Consider the following 20,786-nt stretch of genomic DNA (forward strand, 5'->3'; position numbering starts at 1 on the left):
ATTAAATATGGTAATCATGTGAATAATACATACTCGTTAAAAATATGTGAGTCATTCAGACTGTTTATATGGATACCAAGTCATGTCTGTGAATATGGGCTATATATGTATATGTATATACATGACTTTACCGGGTGGCTCAGTGGTAAAGAATCCGCCTGCCAGTGCAGGAGACGCAGGTTCTATCTCTGGGTTGTGACGATCCCCTGGAGAAGGAAATGGCAACCCTCCCTAGTATTCTTGCCTGGGAAATCCTGTGGACAGAGGCGCCTGGTGGGCTACAGTCCACGGGGTTGCAGAAGAGCTGGACACGACTTAGCAACTCAGCACACATGCATGATATATATAGACATATATGCTTAAGTATATACATTTCTTATTTGAATGTCAGTGTGTTCAATATAATGTTATCTGCATGTTGCTATGTGCCAAGCACATATGAAGACAACATCTTGGTCAAATATTGCAAGCAGGTGCAATATCAAGCTTTTTGTCTACCATCTCAGAGAAGGCTTCCTGGAGAAAGTTAAGGTCTTGGTTGATTTGGGGACAACGGAACTACTCTTATTAACGTTTGACCCCAGAAAAAGGTGTTTAGCTTAGTGCTTGGAACAGAATATACTGAAAGAATAAGTGAGTGAACAAATGAATGGTGACTTCATGAGTGGGAACAACAGAAATTAGAAACAGAGGAAATAAGAAAAGGGGGATGGGTGAGAGGCTGGGGGAACTAGAACGGAGCAAAGAATTTCTTCAGCAGGACTTGATTAGCAGAGAGCATTCTTGCCTGGAGAATCCCAGGGACGGGGGAGCCTGGTGGGCTGCCGTCTACAGGGTCGCACAGAGTCGGACACGACTGAAGCGACTTAGCAGCAGCAGCAGCAGCAGGCAGCTGGCTGGCAAAGGATTTGTTGACTCCACAGTCGGGTCCTTTTTTCCTGGTTTTCAGTCCCCATCCAAGAAATAGAGTTGTTTTGGTTTTCCTTTCTTTTTTTTTCTTTTGAGTTTTTTCTCTCAGAGTTACCATCCGCATGAGTGAAAGACTGCTCTTACATGATTCTTATTTTCTAATGGAAATGTGTTCATCTTTATAAGCAAGGTAATCTGCTGTCACTGAAAATTACTGTACTTTTTGCATGTTCAGTTCTAAATAAGTCTCTTCACTTATAGATTAATGCTGCAATTAATGCCACATTCTAGCCATATTATTTACCGTATTAGTTGCTTCTCAAATATCTTTTTTGCTCTTTCTTTCCTTAGGGTTTTCCATCAGGGTTCTGGTTCTTATATCACGCTAATGCCTTCCCTCTGCAGCATGCTCGGTGCATTGAGCATCCTGCCAACTTTCCAGGGAATGGAGCCATGGACCTACCTCCTAAATGATACTGACAGCTAAACTAATTTTTCATATCTTAGAAAATCAAGGTTGTAGTTTACTTTAGACCCATCAGCAAAGTTTAATTGAGGTGGTAAAATCATACTGAAAGTTCAGTTAAAAACGTGTGTCGAGGAAAACTTTTAAAGAATTCCTCCATATAGCATGTAATGAAAGTGGTATGGTTTGGGATAACAAATAGATCTGAGGACCATATGCAGAAACTCAATTCACTTAATTCTCTATAATGAAAAATAATAACTATATTGTTTGTGCCCAAAGACCTGATAGGAGTTGAAGCAAGGAAAACTTTCTTGAGTTTTATGTTAGAATCTTAGCTAAAACTTTCTTTATGCTTCCTGCCCTTCTTCAAAGTTCAGTTGCTGCTTTTGAAAGAGGAATCTGTGTCACTTATTCTTTGTAAGCTGTTTTCCTTCTCCTTTGAAGGCTACCTAGTTTTCCCTCTCTCCTTTGCCTAAATGAAAATGGCCCCAATATGCATGCAATTTCGAGAACTTCAGATTGCAGATTCTACATAATTCAAATAACAGAGCCATGGAACTGCAGTCTTTCATTTGGATTCTGTGAACCTCTGAGACTTGCAGAGCGTAAATGACGTCAGAATTCTGCCCTAAAGGTGTAGTGTCAAGGCCAAAATTCTGCCCTGAGAGATGGGAACCATCGAGCAATGGAAGCCATGCCCTTGTAACCCAGGGCTGAGTGCCACCCTCATTGTTTTAATTACAGAGCTATATAGCATGTGGGTAAAGAAACTTGGATTTGACAACAGCAGAAGAAAGAGGATATTGTATGCCTTCAATCAGCTTTGTATTAGAAGATCTTTAAAGGGGAAATTATGTGAAAGAAAGGGGGAGGAAGAAAACAAACTAGCAAGATCCCTATTTCAATATAATTTGGAGAAAATGACTGATTTGGGTTGGTCATGTTGCCAGAACAGATGACTCAAGGCTTCCAAACAAGAAATGGAAATCAAGAGGATGCCTGAAGCCTGAAAGAAGAACAAATTGTGAAGATATGATTGACTGTAAGGCTTCAAAATCAACTGTACCAAAGATGAGCTTGGATCATTGCCCAGAACAGAACTGAATGGTGATGTTCAGTTAGGTCCTGACTGTTGAAACGAAGTAAAATGTAGTAATTGTGCTCTGTTAGGTACACAGACACGTTAATGCTTTCCAATTTCCCCAACTGGGGATCTGGTGTCACTTTCCCTGTCTCTCCTATTTCATGCTTCACCGATGAGTATTATTGCTGCTCTGGACTTTCACTGAATGCCAGTTTTTTGGCAAAGAAGTGGGATCCAGGTGAAAACGTCCGTCTCTTGCTGCATGTGAGTATGCTGCAGGTGGCTTTGAAAATGCCTTTTCAACTTTGAAGTCATTTCTTTAATTGGCCTTTTCAGGCTTGGATGAGGTGCACTGCTATCCTGGCTGCTGGGCCCAGGTTATGAATCTCAGCAGTTTGGGCCCCCAAAATCCTTCATCTCCAACAACCAGGGAAAGCCTGGTTTTCCCAGGCATCAGATTTGTACAGTGATCTTTTCCTCTCTTAGGAGGGAAGATAATCATTCACCATTTCCTTACACTCATTTCTCAGTAATCTACCAGTTGAGTTTTATGATAACCTTTCTGATGGACAACGTGGTATGACTCCCTCTAAAGGTCACTGGTGAAGCAGCTATGCTGTTTGCCTTTCTCCTTGGGAGCCACAAAGAAGAAAAGATTCCATGTTGTGGCTTCTAAGGCCAAAATCCTGCTTACCAGGCTGGCAACTTCAGAAATTTCCCAGCCTGCCTATAGGAGTAGTCCAGCTCTACAGTACAAATGACTTTCAAACAAACATTTTCTACATACTAAATTAGAAAAATAACAGCAAAACCAACAAAGAGGTGACTCAGAGAGAAAAAGGAGGGGCAGAAGGGACATGTCATTTTTCCATTCCTTTCTCGCTTCTTTACCTGGGTTGAATTTTGAGAATGCTAAGCCCTCTCCTGTCTACCCACTATTAACCACAAAGTCTTCTGATTTCAGTAGCTGACTTAAAGCAGGTAACTTTTTTCAGCCATCCAAAGGGACTAAAGATGTTGTCAGGTACAAAATGTTTCATTAAGGATCTATCTGGTCTCCTTGAGGGGCATGGATTCTAAAGTTTGGGCCCCAAAGAAGGTAACCTAAGATTGGTCCCTACTAATGAGAGACAGCAGGAAGGCTTCCTCCAGGGTTTGTAAATGGACCACCAACTGGAACTCAAAGAAAATTCTGCATTTCCTTGATTTGTACAATCAACATCTTTTTATTGGCTTGTCTACGACCTTGGAGCCACCCAATATGTTAAATAACTTCACACTTTAAAAAAGTGGTGGGGGAAATGAGGGATAAAATTATTTTGTGGGGCTTGGCATAGATCTGTATTTCAAACAAACTGTGTGTGAGCTGTGTCTTTGAGAAGAACACGTGCAGTGCAGTTTCGATCTTCACTTTATAGATGTACATAAGTAATACAAGGCCTGTTTTGATCATACAATTAAAAACAAATGTGATCCAATGTTGTAATACTCTTTGTCTACTTGTATTCCTGAATAACAACTCTCAATCATGATCTAATGGTTTCGAAGGACTGGAACCCCATCCTCATTTTTGCCTGTGAATTTCTCCACGTTCTGTCTTTGGGGTGGGGGCTCTCTCGTATGTAATCATTCTAATGGGATAGAGTTTTAGTGTATGATATGGTTCCTGAAAGAAATAATCTAAAAACACTTTAAAATTGTTTTCCACAGTCTCCTTCTAAGTGCTTTGCTTAACATTTAACAACTGTCTTCATTATATTATGATTTAAGAATTTGGGACTTTTTCAAAAATAGGAATGTTAAAGCTATTTGTATCAGAATGCTTTTAGCTGTGGGTTAACAGAAGATATAACCGAAAGCGCTCAAATAGTAAAGGTTTATTTTTAATTTCATGTAACCAGACATCTGGAGGTAGGATGCCACGATTGGTTCATTGAGCAGTCCAATGATGTCATCAAGATCAAGGTCTTTTCTTTTGGCTGGACATCCTCAGCTTGTGGGCAGTGATATTTCACTTGACCGCAGTACACAGGGATATCGTGCAGTATGGACAAGATCTAGTGAAAAAGAGGGTCTTTTCTTCCCATGTACTCTTCCTTAGGCCAGAAATTCAAGACTTCCAGCATGCATCCCTCCCTCTTTGCTGGTCCAAGAGGCTAGGTTTGGGTTGTATATCCATGTTTAACCTCCTTGCTAGGAAGGGAATGGGACCACCATGATTCGCTTGAAGAACTCAGCTTCACCCCCTGGACTGGCAAAGGGCTCTCTTCCCAAAGTGCACGGAATGGTGAATACTTGCACCTCCAGGAACAAAGACGGTTGAGGAGGGTATCTGTTAAATCAACAGCTAAAAGTGCTCCCCACTGACTTTTTGGACAACACTATTTTTATTTTAATATTTAGTATGAATATTTCATTGTTTTATCATATTGCTAAACTTTGCATTGTCTTTTCCCACACAGACTTATCCTGATATTTGTCTTAAGGGCAAAACTGTATCCTATGGGGAAAAAATTTATCCTAGAGCCTAAGTTTTTTTCTCATCTGATTCACCTAGAAAATATTTTATAAACAACCCAAAAGTTTTTCCAGAAAATGATCTTGTTCATCTCAGCCCAGATCTATCAGTTATGCAGGAAGTGTTGCATTTGACTTTAAAAGAGAATGGAAGTGGAATAGAAATCTGATTTTTAACTGCTTCTCCTAAAATAAGAAATGACAAGACATTTTTGCAATAGAAATAACTTGACTTTTCAAATGTGCTTGTAAAAATAGTTTTAAGAAAAACTGCAGTACCTCTACATCTCAGTGGACAAGCGCCAAGGACTGTGGACATGGACAAGAGGCTGGGAAGACAGGGTTCATCTGCAACATGAAGAAAACAATCATTCCTGCTTCAAAGGAAGGACTGTTGTGGCAGTTGAATGACATTAAAATATGTCCACATGCCTTCATATATTTATTCTTAACAGAGTGGCAAGTCCACATTAAGCATTCACCAAATTTGACTATTTTTACTTATAACAGTATTAATAAAAGCTGATACACATCCAAGTTAACATTTTCCTACACAGGGTAGTTAACATCAAACTCATACGTTTTAGAAGTAACAGCTTTGAGAAACAAAATATGAAGTCTTCCGTACAGTTCATACTGCAGTTTTATAGGAGGTCTTGAACTGGTTCTTGTGTCTCTTCTGAAGAGTTCCCCAGGTGGCTTTATATGGGTCAAAACTTAAAACCACAGTAGTGGCTTTACTGTCTTCTCAGCAGACATTAGAATCTCACTTTCCATTCATTCAGGGAGTAGACGAAATGTGTCAATCTGGTTCTTGAGAAGTAAGCAAGTTGAAGCACGTTGATATGAGTGTTGCAAATCTCTTAGCTTCCTTGCTTATTGTCCTGATAAGCTACGTGCCCTGTGTTTCAAACCAAGACTACATGAGCACAGAAAAAAAAAAAATTGGCAGAATGAACAGTGCATGTGAATATAAACATCAGTTTTTTAGCCAAAAAGAGTATCTTCTTTATAAGACATTACCAGTCCTTTCTGTTTTTTAGAATCTGTATGTCATACTTTTACACTAGGAAAACTTCCAGTAATTATCAATCAAGTCAAAAAAATAAGTCATCAGCTTAAGGCCTTGCCCACATTCTCTTGCTCAGACTCAAAAAAAAAAAAAAATTGTTGAAGTATCATGGTTTTACATTTCTACTGTACACCATAGTGACTCAGTTACATATATTTGTTTTCTTATTCTTTTCCATTCTGGCTTATCACAGGATATTGAATACAGTGCTACACAGTGAGATGTTGTTTATCCATCCTTTATATACAATTTGCCTCTGCTAATCCCAGGCTCCCAGGGCTTCCTTTCCTTACCCCCTTTCCCCTTTGGCAACCACAAGTCTGTTTTCTTTGTCTATGAGTCTGTTTCCATTTCATAGATATGTTCATTTGTGTCATATTTTCAACTCCACATGTAAACAGTCTCATATGGTATTTGTCTTTCTCTTTCTGATTTACCTCACTAGCATGATCATCTCTGGGTCCATCCATATGGCTGCAAATGGCATTATTTCATCCTTTTTTGTGACTAAATAATATTCCATTGTATATGTACCACATCTTCCTTATCCATTCATCTGTTGATGGACATTTAGGTTGTCTCCATGCCTTGGCTATCATAAATAGTGCTGCTATGAACATGGGGGTGCATGTATCTTTTCAAATTACAGCTATGTCTGGATATACTGCTGGATCATATGGCAAATCTACCTTTATTTTTCTGAGGAACCTTCATACTGTTTTCCATAATGGCTGCACCAATATCCATCCCCACCAATTCCCTTTCCTCCACATCCTTTCCAACATTTGTTCTTTGTAGACTTGTTAATGATGGCCATTCTGACTGGTGTGAGGTGGTAGCTCATGGTAGTTTTGATTTGCATTCTTGCTCACATTTTGGGTGTGACTCTTTGAATTGGCCCAAGTGCTGCTCTTACCTGACCAAAGGCTCTTCACAGGAGAGGCCACAGTACGGAGGAACAGCAACAGTCACTTTGACTGTAGAGGCCAATTTCTGGATCCAGGACTTTGGTTTGTAAGTAAATAAAGGAATTTATTATAGATATTACTGGATATCTCAGAGAATCAAAAGCAAAGGGAAATGTCAGTATTCAAGAAGGGTCAAGATGTAACGAGGCTTAAAGAAATCCTGGCCACAGAATCACACTTACAGTACCAGAACTTCTGCGTCTTGCTCCTTTGTTTTCTTGAATGACAGCTTCCTTCTTTCTTATCACTGCAGACTGACTTCCCCTGAATGACGAAAAACATGACTACTGTTAATAGTCTAGCCTTATATCTTAGAACTTCAACCACACATAGCAAGGCTGACCTTTTCAGTTCCAATTCCAAAATCCTGGAGAAAAACTCTATTTGGACCAGATTAACAGGAACAAAGAAATGGAGTACCATTTGGATCCATTCAGCAAGTTGCCCAATCAACCACTGCCTAACAAGCAGTATCATATTATAGTAATATATGGGTTCTAGTAGTTTAAAAAAAATGGGTGGGACAGTTCTCAAGAGAAGAGTTTCCAGCCTGGCTATTCCATAGATACCCACTATTGTATGGATATACTGTAAAAATAATGCAAGGAAGTAGACGATTCTCACTTCTCATTTGTCAGCAAATGCTGCCTATGGTCCATGAGAATTTCCCATTGAAACTGCTCATTCACCGTTAGAGAGTTCAGGATGATGAGCTGGCTGGAGCTGGTGAGGGAGCAGGGGACGACTGCATATGAAAGAGCAGAGCAGAGAGAGGGCACCCAGAAGCGTCACCAGCGTGAAACAGAGGGCTCTGGGCCTCCCAGCTCTTTGCAGATTAAACCCTTACGGTTGTCCCAACTGCCTCTCTTCGCTTCTGCCTTACACCTCTTTTTTAATATTTCCTTTCATCATTTTTAAAATGAAGACCTTCTGCGATGCTTATAAGACTTCTGTCCTCCTTCAGCAAAGTAGTGCTCCACTTTAGGCAAAAGTTTAAAGGAATGCAGAGTGTCTGTTTTCAGAAATGTGCTGTTCTGTGTCTTTTTGTTCTTTCTCTTAGAATAACAAAATCTGAGGATTGGAGTAAACCAACCTTGAGACACATCAAGTCCTTGCACTGTTGGGTACATCCATCTCTGGCATCCATGATGAGTGGTCATCCACACTGCTTGGCCACATTCCAAAGGGAACACACCACTTTTCAGGAGAGTCTAGTCTATGTTTAGATAGGTCTGACTGTTAGAAGCACTTCCTTGTATCAAGCTTCTTACTCTTCCTCAACACACTGACTTACACAGCGGCTTCCAATGTGCCCAAAATGTGTCTTTCTCTGTTGCTTCCACCTGTTGGTCCTAGTTCTACCACCTGGAAACAAACAGAAAAGTCTAATCTGTTTCCTATATCCTCACTTTTCAAAAGATTCGTCAGATGTTTGTCCCTAAGATCTTTATTCTCCAGCTGAGCTACTGTTTGTCCTATATCTGTTCTCTGTTGCACGGGATTTCAAGTACCTCTATTAACAGGGACACTCTGTTCCAGAAGCTTTCTTTACTTAAATGTTCTTCTTCATTCCTGCCCACCCCCTATAACCAGGCATAATCTTCCAGGTGTGAAAAAAGCAGCACAAAAAGAACAGAACTAATAATGTTTTTTATTATAAATATAGAACTTCTATTCAAGAAAATCACATGTATCTTTTAGGAAGCACAAATCTAGGCCGAGTCATTCCCATGCTGAAAATTATATAATACTTTATAATGAAATTCAAATTAGAAAGAGTATTAAAATTTTACAAGTAAATTTCAGGCCTCAGTAGTTGAAATGGAAAGGAAGTGGGGGAATTCATGAATTCCCGTAGTTCTTCAAAGCACGTCTGCTTTACTTCCTTTATATTAACACAAATGCTAGTGCTATTCATTAAGTTGAAAACAGCAGGCGGAGTAAGCCCGCATTAAGGGATCATTTGATTCCTTTCTTTCTCTTCATAAAATCTGTAAGCTTAACAGATATCTGTGTCCTGTTTACACACACATGTGTGGACGCGCACACACACACACACACACAAGACTCTGGGGTAAGCACTGTAGGGAACACCAGCCCTCAAGGGACTAACAGAAGCTGTAGGACGAGCCTTTGGCTCCCTTCATTGGAAGCCGCTGTGTAAGCCAGTGTGTTGAGGAAGAGTAAGAGGTTGCCATCTTAGATTGAGTGCCCCAGTGGGTTAGTCTGAATAAACTCTTAACTTTTTTGTTCCAGAACACAGCTAGAAGCAGAACCCAACTTAAGGGTGCTGGAGTGAAGTTTGATGAGTTAATCAGAGTCCAGTCTTCTCTAGGATATTAAGTGGCTATCCTAAAACAGGGACTGGTTGAGTCCAGGGACTGGTTGTATCCACTTACCAGCCCACCAGGGGAATTATCTCAGAAAACAATGCAGAATATTCTTTCCTATTGAAATATTTTCATACTATATATATATATTTACATTATACCTTCATGATAATTCAGTTTATGAAGAATCTGCCTGCAGTGCAGGAGACCCCGGTTCAATTCCCAGGTTGGGAAGATCTGCTGGAGAAGGGATAGGCTACTCATTCCAGTATTCTTGGGCTTCCCTTGTGGCTCACCTGGTAAAGAGTCCATGTGCAGTGTGGGAGACCTGGGTTCAATCTCTGGGTTTGAAAGATCCCCTCGAGGAATCCTACCCACTCCAGTGTTCTGGCCTGGAGAATTCTGTGGACTATATAGGCCATGGGGTCACAAAGAGTTAGACACGACTGAGCGACTTTCACTTTCATACCCTCATAGCATATATATGTGTACGTGAGTGTGTAAAGATCCCAGGGCAGACAAACTTAAGATTTTGAATCTTAAATTTTAATGAGAAATAAATGGTGACTTTTTATAAAACTTATAGGCATATGGTACGCATTCTTTTTTTTTCCTAAAAATGTCTGAATATGTGACCACATGTCAATATTGAAAACAACAGCTGTCCCATGCCCTGTGAGACTGCATGTCAGCAGGAGAGTTTGGTGAGCTCCAGTCCATAGGGTCACAGAGTCAGACACTACTGAGCATGCACGCGCCACCTCTAGGAAAGTCTGATACTTCTACTGCCAGGAGCATGGCTCTGTAATTAGCCCTCCCTGACCTTCTTTCATCTCCATCAAGGAAGTTAAAAAAATTATGACTGATTTGGGACATGGCTAGGAGCCCTAGTTCCATAGCCATATAGTTTGTTAGTTTCCCCTATGTTAGTAAAGCTAATATTGAGGGTTTCATCACCCAGTTAGCCTCTGAAGTTTTAGTCTAGTGGGTTCAGGTGTAGCCTTAACTTCATTTGGTGACTGCAGGGAAGAGATACAAAATGGTAGAGAGCTCAAGGCTACCAACCACACAACTTAGAAAATAAAGATTCCTTAGATTAAGGAGGGTTGAGTTTATCTTTAAGGTACAACTCATGATTATCTTTAGCAGCTTACCCAAGGGGTTCCAGTCTCAGCATCATTTATTCCTCTTCTGAATGTCATAGAACATATAAATGTAGAATGTGTAGTCTCTCTGCTTTAGCATTAAGACAAAGAAGATTTCGTGACTAATGAGCTATACTGAATAGTTGGGAATACTTTAGATAAGTTGCTTTATCCATCCTAATTCCCTTCCTTATATGTGTGTGCTTGCATAGTCACTCAGTCCTGTCCAGCTGTTTGCAACCCCATGGACTGTAGCCTGCCAGGCTCCTCTGTCCATGGAATTTTCCAGGCAAGAACACTGGAGGGAGTTGCCATTTCCTCTTCCAGGGGATCCTCCTGACCCAGGGATTGAACCTGCGTCTCTTGCATCTCCTGCATTGGCAGGAGACCATGCCACCTGGGAAACCCTCCTGACTTACATAAATCTTTTCATTTCTCCAATAGGTTGTTCGGTTTTTACAAGGGGATTCTACCGCCCATCTTGGCTGAGACACCAAAAAGAGCAGTAAAGGTAAGCAACATATCCCTTCCCATCAAGTGAAATGGACATAGTGCTTCAGCATTAGCACATCCCACAATAAGCTATGGGACATTAATGGGAATTAAATGTGAAATACTAAAATTTTTATATAGAAATCATATTTTTTATCACAATTAGACTTGGTCATTCTCTCAAATATTGCTATATTGGTTTGTGGATTTCTTTCTCCAGGTAAAAACATTCCCTTCTAATGGTGAAATGACACAGAAAGCACAGTGGTAAATGAAATTCATGTAATCAAACCACAGCAGCCACAAAAGAGCTTGGACTTTTTCTCAAGGAAATTCGTAAACTTGCCTTTGGAGCAATAATTAGTAAAGAGAGAGAGGAGAAGAGGGAGGAAAGGTAGATAAACCTTCCCTAAATAATTCTCATTTTATGAACAGAGTGAACTAATACATTATGTTACTTTGTGTGTGATTTTTATATAACCCATTTATTTGGTGTGCTAACTTCATTTTTCCACCCTGGTCTCCTCTGTTAAAGTATTCTATACTTGTTTTTACAAAATTACTAGCAATACTTCCACTACATTGATTTCCATTCTTTAACCACAGAACTATGGAGTTTTCTTAAGATTTTTTTTTTTAATGTGGACCATTTTAAATGTACTGTATCTGTTACAATATTGCTTCTGTTTCCTGTTTTGGTGTTTTGGCCACAAGGCATGTGGGATCTTAACTCCCTGACCAGGAATCAAACTCACAACCCCTGCATTGAAACATGAAGTCTCAATCACTGGACCGCCAGGGAAGTCCCTCCTATGGAGGTTTATGTACTCCTTGCTGGCTCAGTATCTGGATATGAACATGGAGATCTAGCAGGACCTCTAGGGGAAAGTGAACGTGAAAGTCACTCAGTCATGTCTGACTCTTTGTGACCCCGTGGCCTGTATAGTCCATGGAATTCTCCAGGTCAGAATACTGGAGTGAGTAGCTGTTCCCCTCTCCAGGGGATCTTCCCAACCCAGGGATCGAACCCAGGTCTTCCACATTGCAGGCGGATTTTTTTACCAGCTGAGCCACTGGGGAAGCTTCCTGATCTAGCAGGACCTCCAAAGGAAAAAGAAATAAATCTGATCATGCTTTTTTCTAGGTTCTTTCAGACAGAAGTCCTGGTCACAGCGACTCTGATGGCATTGCCCCCTCCCCCACACCACTGCCATCACTAAATACAGCTTTGTCTTTCCATAATAAAGATATCGTAAACTTAAAGACTTCCTTTCCAACTGATGACATAAAGCTTTTTTCTCACACATTACTCAATTTGTATGCCCAACATTCTTGAAAGGTAAGAAAAAGCAGCTTATATGCTTATACTCAGTTAATCAAGATGACTGGGTTAAAATTATGATTAAAAAGAAAACCAACATATATACATAGAAACCAAAGTTTTACTCATGCAAAAATGGAGATTTAATAGGATTTAATTCCAGTCTAGAGTGCAGAAAGCAAAGCTTTAAAACATTTTTCCTCTATAAATTTACCTCTTCATTGCCATAGTTTTTGTGATTTTATATTATTACTTCAATACAAATTTCATTATAAGGATCTGAATTGCAATAGAGAATCTGGAAAAAGTTCACCAAAGTACGCAAGAGGGCTGAATTGAATTATGAAATGGCTTCACTTGATAAAAGATTGCCCAAGTAAACAAACAGAGCATACTTCCTGTTCAAGGAAAGTCACTTTGTCTCCACGGAATAATATATTCATTTGTTCAGAGTTTTACATGTATAAATAAAGTAAACTGTAATTACAGTTTTTCCTGGAATATTTTTCCTTAATACTATATGTTGGAGACAATTTAAGCTTTTAGAGGATTAACGTTTATCAATGTTGAGCAGTCTTCTATGGAAGAAAAGAAAAATTGAGCTTTACAAAACTGAGCTAGTCTCAACTTTAAAAAAACAATGCTCCCTGCCAGAACAATGGTTAACAGATGAACTTTTGGGCAACTGGATATGGTGTATGTGTCCCAGACATCTTGTTTCAAGTAGATTTTACCTTAAAATTATTGAGACATATGGTAAGTATGTTGGCTTTTTAAGTATGACTTCGAGTTAAGTGTATCTTTGCCAGATGGATAGCACCAGTTTTTCAACATAATTTATGAAAACATTCCTTTTATAGATATTTATCTTAGGATTTGTGAGGAAAATGATTATCTGATTGCAACGATTTCATACATCATAAACTGCTTTATTGTATGCCATCACAGTTTACTTTGAAAAAATATTCAGGCCATAGATATATACACACATGTATACATATGTATATATGGTCTCTGAAATTATGTATATATATGTATATGTATATAGAGAGAAATAGATAAGGTCTAGAAACAGATAATTTTTGTCTGCACTTTATTCTTTGAAATGAATTTCACCATTAAAATAATAATATTCATTGATGCTAAATAAATGAAACTCCCCTTCACAAATAGAGACAGAATTAGTATTGCCATTAGCAAAAGGAAATGAAGACTCTGAAAGAGACCAGTTGGTTGCTCAGAGATGGCAGGCACTGCATGCTGGATTCCAGGATCTAGTTTTGAGCATCACAGGTCTGGAAACACCATCAGTTCATGCTCAGACTCTCTAGGACTGCTTAATGCCAACCAAACTCACAAAATATTATATATTGTGAAGTCTATTTGTTCACCACTGTATCCTTTACGCTTATCACAGTGCCTACAAGTAGATGTTCCATGGATATTAGATGAATAAATGAAACATATGTAACAGGAACTTCCCTGGTGGCTCAGTGGTAAAGAATCTGCCTGTAATGCCTGGGTTGGGAAGATCCCCTGGAGAAGGAAATAGCAACCCACTCCAGTATTCTTGCCTGTAGAATCCCATGGACAGAGGAGCCTGGAGGGCTACAGTCCATGTGGTCACAAAGAGTCGGACACAACTGAGCGAATAGCACTTTCACTTTCAAGTAACAAGAAACAGAAAGAAAATTTATTACTTTATAACAGGAGAATTCCTGTCCTGTTCCCCCAAATTCCCACATCTACTATTCAGAGTTTCCGAAAGGCCGAGACTTCCATTTCCAGCCAAGATGAAGTCACAGGGACCAGATTTACTCTGCTGCCTGAAACAGCAAAAACAGAAAATGAACAAAATATATGAAACCAGAATATTTTTAAGACACTGGACATGAAACAAAGAGGGAGAGTCATACCTGAGATGCAAAACAGATGAGATGTGCCCTGCAAATTGCCCCAACTCACTGCCTTGAGTTCTCAGCTCAGGAATACACAGGAGAAATCCAGTTGACTGCCTCAACTCCCTGGGTTGAGAAAGAACTGAGAAGCTGGGAGGGAAAGGCATCTAGAGTTCGCAGGACAGAGCACCAGAGAAAGAGAGATCTGCACAGAGAGAGACACCTAAGATCTGCAGAGGGACACCTCCAGTATCCAGCTGACCAGGGCACACGTGAGGAAACTAGCGAGGCCTGGAAAGACTGGTCGAAAGGATTTGCGGGAACAGTGCTGGGCAGTCACACAGGACTGGGAATAGTACCTGTTACCACCAACCAAACTGGGAGGCTTCAAAATGTATAGGGCATTGAGAGCAGTACCCAGAAGGGTCTGCTTCTGTGATGGGAAATAGTCAGTCCTAGTCTGGGCACTTCTCAGGGCCTACTTGTTAAAAGTATGACCCAAATGGATCAGACAGTTTCCCTGTAATGTAACTTCCTCTCAGAATGGATGATCTGGGAGGTCAGCTTAATCATCAGATTGTTTAGTGAGCAATGAAAGTACCCTCCAGAGGGCTGGTCACTCAGGCAAACCGTGCTCACCTCCCCTGTCTAACCACAGCTTGACACTTCTTCAGGGACCACACAGCCTGTCCTCTAGGTCCAGTCCCTCTCCCAACCAGACTACCAATTTCAAGGTTCTAGTAGATAGATTATGTATACCATAGTAATTTGGATTCCAGATTTTATATTCAAGATTCCTAAAACCCTGACTGACTAAAAAGGTTTTCTAAACACTTTAGTACACATTTGCATGACTTTGAATAGGTAACATTACTACATGTTGTTGTTATTATTTAGTTGCTAAATCATGTCCAACTCTTTGCAATGCCATGGACTGTAGCACTCCAGACTCCCCTGTCCTTCACTATTTCCAGTGATGCCATCCAACCATCTCATCCTCTGTCAGGCCCTTCTCCTCCTGCCCTCAATCTTTCCAAGCATCAGGGTCTTTTCCAATAAGTAGCTCTTGACATTAGGTGGCCGAAGTACTGGGGCTTCAACATGTTGACTCTCCTAATTTCATCCTTGAAGAGTGTAATCGCATATCTTATGTGATAGGGTAACTTTATCACTTCTCTGGCTAAATATTATGGAGGCAATAAAGGATTAGTGCTGCATAGAAAGGAATTAAAATAGCAATTAATCTAGTTCTTAAGAATATAGTCTAGTATAATATCTTTTAAAATTTATACATGGGAGACATTCAATAAATATCTGTTGAATGAATGAATATTTTTAGCTAATAATGGGTTTCACATTGTAATGACATTACATTATTTTAATATTGTTGGAAATCCATTTTAAAAGATTTTAACTTTTCCTTTCTTGAGATATTGTTTTATTTATATTCAATAATTTAGACTTTGATTGTAAAGGTAGAAATTAAAACAAGTTTGGTTTTAAGTTCAAAGCACTGTTTGTTTCTTAGAATATGTAATACATATTGTTCATTACTTTTGGATTTAGTCTATTAGCAACTTATCACTGATCTATGAGGCTTCTTTACTGCCAGGAACCTGAATCACTTCATCCCAGCCATAACCAGAATCTTCCAGGCAGACTGCTGATGAGTACCAACCAGCTAGTGGTAGCTTCTCTTTATTTTTTTAAAGTTTTAGAGATGGGAACATGAAAAGCCTAGAATTGCCCCAAAGTGTAGACTTGGAATTCCCTGTGAGAACTGCTTAGAGTTACAGGTCAAGTCCGGGATTCCCTGGTAGCTCAGCTGGTAAAGATTCCACCTGCAATGCAGGAGACCCTGGTTCAATTCCTGAGTTGGGAAGATCCCCTGGAGAAGGGATAGCTACCCACTCCAGTATTCTTGGGCTTCCCTGGTGGCTCAGACAGTGAAGAATCAGCCTGCAGTGCAGGAGACCTGGGTTTTATCCCTGGGTTGGGAAGATTCCCTGGAGGAGGGCATGGCAGCCCACTCCAGCATTCTTACCTGGAGAATCCCCAAGGACAGAGGAGCCTGATGGGCTACAGTCCATGGGGTCACAAAGAGTAGGACATGACTGAGCGACTAAGCACAGCCCAGCACATCAAGCCCATGTTCCCACACTTCTTCGAGATCTCTTTGGTCTATCATTTCTTTTCATGACAGAAAGTCAGAAAGGAAAAATGCATACTCACCCTGGAAGGGAACAAGGTAATGAGGCATTCTGCGAGGTCCATCCTCTCCCAGAACTTTCCTGAACTCACATGGACCCCTTAGAGCATGTTTCCAAAATATAGGCCATGACCTGTGAGCTCTGAAATCAATTTAGTGGGTCACCAGAAAAAAATTTCTGATGAAATAGAGTAGAAACAGAATGCATTACACATAGTGAAGGGGTAAACATTGTTTACGGCAGTGTTTCGTTCCCGTTATAAATGTGAGTGTGTGCAGCGTACATGTATGTACCTGAGTTGGGCAAATAATTTTTACTTAGATTGTGGTCAAACTCTGTGGGAGAGGGAGAGGGTGGGATGATTTGGGAGAATGGTATTGAAACATGTATAACATCATATAAGAAAGGAATCGCCAGTCCAGGTTCGATGCAGGATATAGGATGGTCGGGGCTGGTGCACTGAGATGACCCAGAGGGATGGTACGGGAAGGGAGGTGGGAGGGGGGTTCAGGATGGGGAACACGTGTACACCCGTGGCGGATTCATGTTGACGTATGGCAAAACCAATACAATATTGTAAAGTAATTAGCCTCCAATTAAAATAAATAAATTTAAATTTAAAAAAAAGTTTGAAATCTTCTGTCTTAAGGAATTCAGCTTCCAGGGTCAGGGAAGGCAAGAAGATTTCAGCAGGAAGAAAATTCTAGTGCAGAGAATCTCTTCCCAAACCACTAAAAATCATGGCTCAGCAGTGAGTAGTACAGTATAGTGGTTGAGAGCAAATTCAGGCTTTGGAGTCAGACGTAGTAAGAAACCTCAATCCTTTGACTCCCTAGCTGCAGGACAGATATCTACAAATGGGAATCATGATTGCGCTATAACCTGTCATATGGATTAAATGCAGTAGCCTGTGCAAAGGCCTTAGCATGTTTCCTGGACCACAGCAGGCTCTCGTGAATGATCCATGTCAATGAGGAATCTATGGTTCCTTTAGTCCCAAAGTGAAGAAAGGAAATGGAAACTAAGATTATCTGAAAGTCTCCTGTGTGCCGGGACTATCAAGAAATCTTCCTCAAGTTCTTTTATTTAAGGACTACTCTAGAAGTGAAGTCTTGTGTCCTCAAGGTCAGAAAGGTCAAGCTATGCTTCCAGAGCTAAGTCAGGATTCAAACCTAGGACTGCTCATGTAAAAATCCACATAAAGTGATTATCAGAGAATTGTTATGATGATGACCATGAGAAGAGAGAAAAACCTAAATTATTTTTTGAACCCAAGACCATAACCCTTGTCCTTTTAATCATTTCTAATACATCTCTCATCAAAACTGTGGTGGCTCCTGGTGTTACTAGTTGAACATCAGGATAGTTTCTGGGTTATTACCATCCACTGGATGGTTATTACCAAGAAGGCAGGGGTTTCTCCTTGTTTATGCTGCATCCCCAGTGTGTGAACCAAGAAATATTTGTCAAATCAATGAAAGAATGAATTCCTGCTCTATGGAAGTCTACATCCATAGGTGATCTAAAGGACCATAGCACAAAAATCATTCCTGAGTCTTTAAAAGAATCAATCTGTCTGATGACATAAAGACTCTTGAACTGCCCAAAGATTCATGAGAGCCATGTCTACATGTAACTACCTCTTTCTAACAACAGAATATTATCTGGCTTTCAAGTCTACATTTTTTTCTTGCTCCATTATACTGGGTTATAAAGTAATAAAGTAGAAGACATTTAAGACCTTAAAATGCCCATGCCATTTCTGTAGTCTTGAGAATCAGACCCTAGCAAGACCCAAGAGAGTGTTTTATCAGTAATTTTGGCAGAGTACCTAACAGAGAATCCTGCAGCGAAGCATCATGTTCAACCAGATTTGTTGTCCAAAATGCATAGCATAGAAAGAGAGGAGAAAAATTTATTTGGGGCATATTATACAAAGTGACTGATTAGATTTGCCTCCATAGAAATCCCTTCACAGAGAAAATTATATTAAACATCAACTATTGAAAGAACCAACAAAATCTTCATCATCATCATTAGATTTTAAAGGGAAGATTAAACAGCTGTCTTTCTTCATTCGGATTGAGGACAGTTTTACTTTCAGGCAGGGGACAGATTAGATGTGTCCTTGTTGGGTCCTTTCCTAGTTTATCGTAGCATCTTCATCATTATTGAGTGTTTAGAAATCCCATGGAACAGCAGAGATACACAGCAATGTAAATGCGAGTTACAGCCGAGGAGTGTCTTTTATAAGGGGTTTAGAAAATTGGGCATTCACTGGGAAAGCAGGTCAGAGAGAAAACATAGGACACCGAAGACTTTGGGTCTCTATGCCTATAATTTTGAATCACTGCCATAAAAAAGAAGTCTATTGATGTCTAGGGAAACTGAAAATGGTCATGGTAAATGGCAGCTGTATGGTTCATTTACTGCTATAAAGGATTCCATCAGCTCTTCTGTAGGTTATTATAGCTGCATTTAAAAATGTGAATGTTCAGGCAAGATTCAATAGCAACTACCCGAGACTGGGTTAAAAACTGTGTTCGATGGTTTATCATTTTTTAAGTTGCTAGTGAATATAATGATTTACTAAAGAAATTTGAGTCAATTTAAAGGTTTGCTGCAGGAAATTGTTATAAATCTCTGAGTTTGGTTTTGTTTCACAGTTTTTCACCTTTGAGCAGTACAAGAAATTGCTTGGATATGTATCACTGTCACCAGCATTGGTAAGTGAGAGTATTTATTATACTTAAGTGTGTGTGTGATTTCATAATGCAAAATCTGGAAACAAAAACCCTTTTGATTCCCCAAGCTCAGCTACTAAAATATGAATTTGAGTTATTCAATGTTCAGCTACTTGTTGAAAGCCATCTTCCTAATAACTCACAATTTAGCTATTTTATAGCTCTCAGTGATGAATTTATGATAATAATGATATGTGTGGAAAGGCCCATATGAGATATGGTCAAGAATATAAAATAAAGGGTACATTTGTCAAAGACTCCTTTAAACCCCAAAAAATGCATGTGTTTACATACATACTACACATATCTATTTATGTGAAAGTCAATGTACCTAAAATTATTTCCTAACAGGTCACTTTTCCAGCTCTTGCTCAAGCTGTAGTAAGTCTGGGACTTCAGATCACTCTGTGGTCAGATGCACATTGAGGGACCTTTTATAGGTGGGGAGAACAGTGACCTTACAATGTCAGATCAACTACTACGTAAAAGTCATTTGGTGATTTGAACATTTGTAGATACCACTCCTTTCTTTCTTAGTGATTTTGTTGCTTTTCACAAAACAAGTTAAATTATATTGGCCAAGTGTGTTGTATGAGTGCAGCGAGAACCCCAGAAAGAGCCAGTGCAATAATTTCTCCTCAAAATCTGCAAAACAAGACTAAACTAAACTAAAACTACCTTGGCCCTCCAAGTGACAATGTGCTTTCCAACTTTTACGAATGTACCTTACAATGTACCTTCCATCCTCCAGTTTACCTGGCAGTTTACCAGCCAAAGGGGAGGCATTCGGAGCTTCAGCTCTTTAGTTACTTTGCATGCTCAGTTGCTTCAGTGTCCAACTCTTGGCGACCCTATGGATCCTAGCCCACCAGGCTCCTCTGTCCATGGGATTCTCCAGGCAAGAATACTGGAGTGGGCTGCCATGTTCTCCCTCCAGGGGATCGTCTGGATCCAGGAATTCAAAACTGTCCCTCCCACGGCTTTTGCATTGCAGGGGGATTCTTTACCGCTGAGCCACCGGGGAAGCGGTAATTCACTGGGCTTCCCCGGTGGCTCAGCGGTAAAGAATCCACTTGCAATGCAGGAGACACGGGTTCTACCCCGGGGTCTGGAAGATCCCCTGGAGAAGGAAATGGCAACCCACTCCAGTATTCTTGCCTGGGAAATCCCATGGACAGCGGAGCCTGGCAGGCTACAGTCTGTGGGGTTGCAAAATAGACATGACTGAGCAACTAAAGAACACCAAAGACTGATTAAGAATTAGCTGCTTTGTTTTTTTTTTTTTAAATCATACATGCTCCCTTTCTAGGAAGGCTCCAGTTAAGAAACCCAATAGTGTTGCTTTGTGTTACAACAAGGAAACCTCTGGTCCAGGCTCCTGCTTAAACAAGGGGGCTGTGAGGAGGCCTCTCATGGAAGGAGAAGTGGTAGCATGAGTCCTAAAATTAATTAATTCCTCAGTGTCTTCCCTGACTGTCTCCCTTCACTTTGGAAACATCTTGCTAAAAAGAGGATGGTTTCCAGAGGGTCAGCTGGGTGTTCCTGGGTAGAGCATCTGTACCATGTGAGAGACCATGCTTCTTTCTTGATAATTCAAAAAGAAAAGCATTTGGCCACGCCAGATCCT

At 40.1% G+C, this 20,786-nt stretch overlaps 1 protein-coding gene across 1 annotated transcript in view; it reads left to right on the top strand.

Moving 5' to 3' along the window:
• Window positions 1–20,786, top strand: part of SLC25A21 (solute carrier family 25 member 21) — a 216,826-nt gene that overhangs the window by 145,248 nt on the left and 50,792 nt on the right. Inside the window, exons 5-6 of the mRNA XM_040257101.1 lie at window positions 10,939–11,005; window positions 19,082–19,141. Coding sequence (XP_040113035.1) covers window positions 10,939–11,005; window positions 19,082–19,141 — 127 coding nt within the window. The remainder of the gene's footprint in view (window positions 1–10,938; window positions 11,006–19,081; window positions 19,142–20,786) is intronic.

The sequence above is a fragment of the Oryx dammah genome, unplaced genomic scaffold (assembly GCF_014754425.2).
Source record: "Oryx dammah isolate SB20612 unplaced genomic scaffold, SCBI_Odam_1.1 HiC_scaffold_16, whole genome shotgun sequence".
NCBI lineage: Eukaryota > Metazoa > Chordata > Mammalia > Artiodactyla > Bovidae > Oryx > Oryx dammah.